The 3442-nt window shown below is 34.1% G+C and overlaps 1 protein-coding gene across 1 annotated transcript; it reads left to right on the top strand.

The window, feature by feature from the left end:
- Positions 1-812: 812 nt before the first annotated feature.
- LOC119989718 (AP-1 complex subunit sigma-1-like) lies at positions 813-2940 on the top strand. Its single transcript, XM_038835391.1, has 7 exons — positions 813-912; positions 1019-1105; positions 1631-1722; positions 1829-1937; positions 2258-2293; positions 2393-2479; positions 2607-2940. The coding sequence occupies exons 1-7, from the start codon at positions 910-912 to the stop codon at positions 2676-2678; spliced, it is 486 nt and encodes a 161-aa protein (XP_038691319.1). The 5' UTR covers positions 813-909; the 3' UTR covers positions 2679-2940.
- The last annotated feature ends 502 nt before the right edge of the window (positions 2941-3442 follow it).

Raw genomic sequence — 3442 nt, 5'->3', positions numbered from 1 at the left:
TTAAGTCCAACATGACCAGTCATTCTTCTTCTGCACATATAATTAAGAAGTTCTTCTTCTTTCTTGCCTTTTTATTTTGTTTAACTTTTGGTGAATACCTATTAAAATGGATTTGAAGAGGAAGATGAAAAAGGGGAACTTGATTGTGAAAACATGGGGGAGATGCAAAACATGTGTGGAATTGCTATATCTTATTGGGAATTGCTATATACAAATTATTGTGCACGATCAGTTAATCGAACTATATCTTCTGTTGAGTTTTGTATCGTGTTTCGTGGGCTAAACAACGAAAAGGAGATTGAAAGAACATGAAGCCAGAAAATACTTTCAGCAGCTGATTATGCCCATACCAGATGGGTATTCCATAGGGACTTGATGGTGTTACTCAACATATGTAGTTTTCTTGATGGTGATAAACAACAGCTTGGTCTTCTATTCACTGTGGGTTCTTAAACTGATATCCAAGACTGATAAATGAAAAATTATTGATCTCTCGCCGCAATGCTCAGGGCACACATTAGTCTAATCTAATTATTATTGTTATATATAAAAAGAGGATTCATTTCAACTAATGAGATAGCCATTAATTGAAACCAAGATTACAAAATATAAATATAAATATTTATAACACATAATCTCAATTAACTACAACTGATTCTCTCAAAGAAAAACTACAATCGATTGGTTGATAGTTTTGATTTGTTTATATATAAGAAAAGAAGCATACAATATCGATAAAATATCTTTTAAAAAAAAGTCAACGTTTTGATTTGCGAAACGAAAGGGAAGGCGCGTTGACCGCTTATAAAGAACAGAGAGCAGAAAACTGTTCTTAGCAAACAAAAAGCCATTTTTTGTTCTCTCCCCTTTGTGGAAGTAATAGTGATAAAAAAACACACAGAAAAAGCAATGGTAAGTGCAAAGTACTGTGTGTTTCAAATCTTAATTTGGGTTGATTTTCTGATGGGTTTTCTGATTTGAAGAGAAATTTTGATGGCATCCATCTATCTGTGTGCAGATTCAGTTTGTGCTTCTCGTCAGTCGCCAAGGAAAAGTGAGATTGACCAAATGGTATTCCCCTTATTCCCAAAAGGAAAGAAGCAAGGTATCCACCATTTTCAAACTTCCTCCCCTTTTCCATTTTCATTTTTTATATTGATGCTTCAATATTTCAAAATGGCTTCATCATCTACGGCAATTGAACTATATAGTATAGAAAACAACTTTCTTTGCTGTATACTTTCCCAGATTCCTTTGCTACTGTTTGCTTTACGCAATCGATTGAATAATATAGGTCATTGAAAGGATTTCGGAGATCAAGCAAAGTACAAAAGTCAGGATCTTTCATAAAATGGATTCCTACATATTCGAAGCTCACACAACCCCGTCAATTTTTGGATGGAATTCCAGATTTTCTTAGGGAAATATCTGCAAAAAAATTGGAATACCTATGGGATAGGAATAAAGAAAGAGGAAAAACCCAACTCCGAGCATAGATGTTTGATGAATTTCTATTGTGTAGTAGATGATTGTGGTGTATCAATGTTGTTTTTTTATTTTCTGAATTTGTAAAGTCTTGAAGTATGCATGTGGATTAATTTATAAAATGATTAAAAATGTTGGGGTGAAGGTGATTCGAGAGCTGAGTGGCATAGTGCTGAACAGGGCTCCCAAGCTCTGCAACTTCGTGGAGTGGAGGGGATTGAAAGTGGTATATAAAAGGTATTATTATTGTTATTATTATTATTAGATCATCACTTCTTCAGGTCTACTATGATACGTTGAAATTAACCTTAACGACATTCTTCTGGGTTCCATGGATATCCAGATATGCTGGTCTCTACTTTTGCATGTGCATCGACTCTGATGACAATGAACTGGAGATCCTTGATATAATTCATCTTTTTGTTGAGACCCTTGATCGCTATTTTGGCAGTGTAAGTAGCTTACTCTAACTGAAACAACTAACGCTATGCTTGGCAGAGGCCTTCATGGACATTGGAAACCCCCATTAACAGTATGTATGATCGATGAAGGGGGCCCTGTAGGTGTATATATTTTTCTTTTTAAGGCCTTTGAACACTACAGCGGAGTCTGTTATAATTTTTACAGCAGACCCCGAGCATCCCATTACAGGCCCTTGATTCCTAACAGTAGCCTGCCAAGCATAGCATACCTCATGTGCAGGAATATTTATGTAGTAAGTTTGATATGCAATATCTAAAGTTGATTTTTCTCTCTTCTTTTTGCCCATCAGGTATGTGAGCTGGATTTGATATTCAATTTTCATAAGGTATTTTTTTTTTTCTCTCATACTTGCATTGAATGCACCACAAAATAGACAATTGTATACATGGCTTCTTTCATTAGTGTTTTGTATATATATTCGCAGGCATATTATATATTGGATGAGCTTGTGATTGCTGGTGAACTTCAGGAGTCAAGCAAAAGATCAGTAATTCGCTTGATGACTGCACAGGTATATATATATATAGAGTAATTCTTTCATACCAATTGTTGCTTTGAATTTTTTTTTTCTTAATTTTTCTTTTCAATTCAAGGTTTAGTTTTGATTGAATGATAATAAGATTGAGTTTACGATGCAGGATTCTTTGGTAGAGATGGCTAAAGAACAAGCCAGTTCAATAAGCGGTATAATTGCCCAAGCCACCAAATAAGAAAGATCGAGCTAGCCCATGCTAAAGACCACCTAATCGTTTTCTGCTGCATTTCATGATTATATTAAATTTTTGATTGAGCTTGTGCATAAGGACTGGAATTACATGGAGTTTCTATTGTATTTTTTTGGTTTTCTTTGTTGATATAAGGCACATCTAATGAAGCAACCTATTCAAATTGTGTATAAGCTAAATTGTGTGTGCCAAACTACCTTGATGTATTTTTTTAAAATGGAATATTATTGTCTCAGAGAATCCACAAGTTTGATGCGTTTTAGTATCTTTTTTTTTGGGAAGGAAAATTTTCATCGACACCAAGAAAGTTACAAAAGCCGATATTGATCCTTCTCAATCAGAGAATCAATATCCAACCAAATAGCCCTACCCGAAACATACTTAGCCATTATTGCAAGAGAATGGGTTACAACAATTCCAGACCTAGGAACATGCTAACAATGAGAAACTCCAAGGTTAGACATAATAGATTTTGTCTCCCTTATAAAATATTCATTCTTGACTCTAAATAACTATCTCAATGTAATGCTTGAACAACATCTGTGGAATCCACCTCAAGAATAAAGTCTCTATATCCGTTATCCATTAGGCATCGTAAAGATCATGCCATTAATTAAAATATAGTATGAAATCACTTTTAGTATTTTTTGTACTCAACATTTTCTAAGGTCTCGTATAATTATTTTTTAGCCAAAATTGGAAAATATGAGAGATGGTTAAAGAATATGAAAGCTGGAAAAATAATTTTA

Source organism: Tripterygium wilfordii, chromosome 21 (assembly GCF_013401445.1).
Source record: "Tripterygium wilfordii isolate XIE 37 chromosome 21, ASM1340144v1, whole genome shotgun sequence".
NCBI lineage: Eukaryota > Viridiplantae > Streptophyta > Magnoliopsida > Celastrales > Celastraceae > Tripterygium > Tripterygium wilfordii.
The sequence above is the reverse complement of the archived record's forward strand: the minus strand, read 5'-3'. Positions and strand labels throughout refer to the sequence as shown.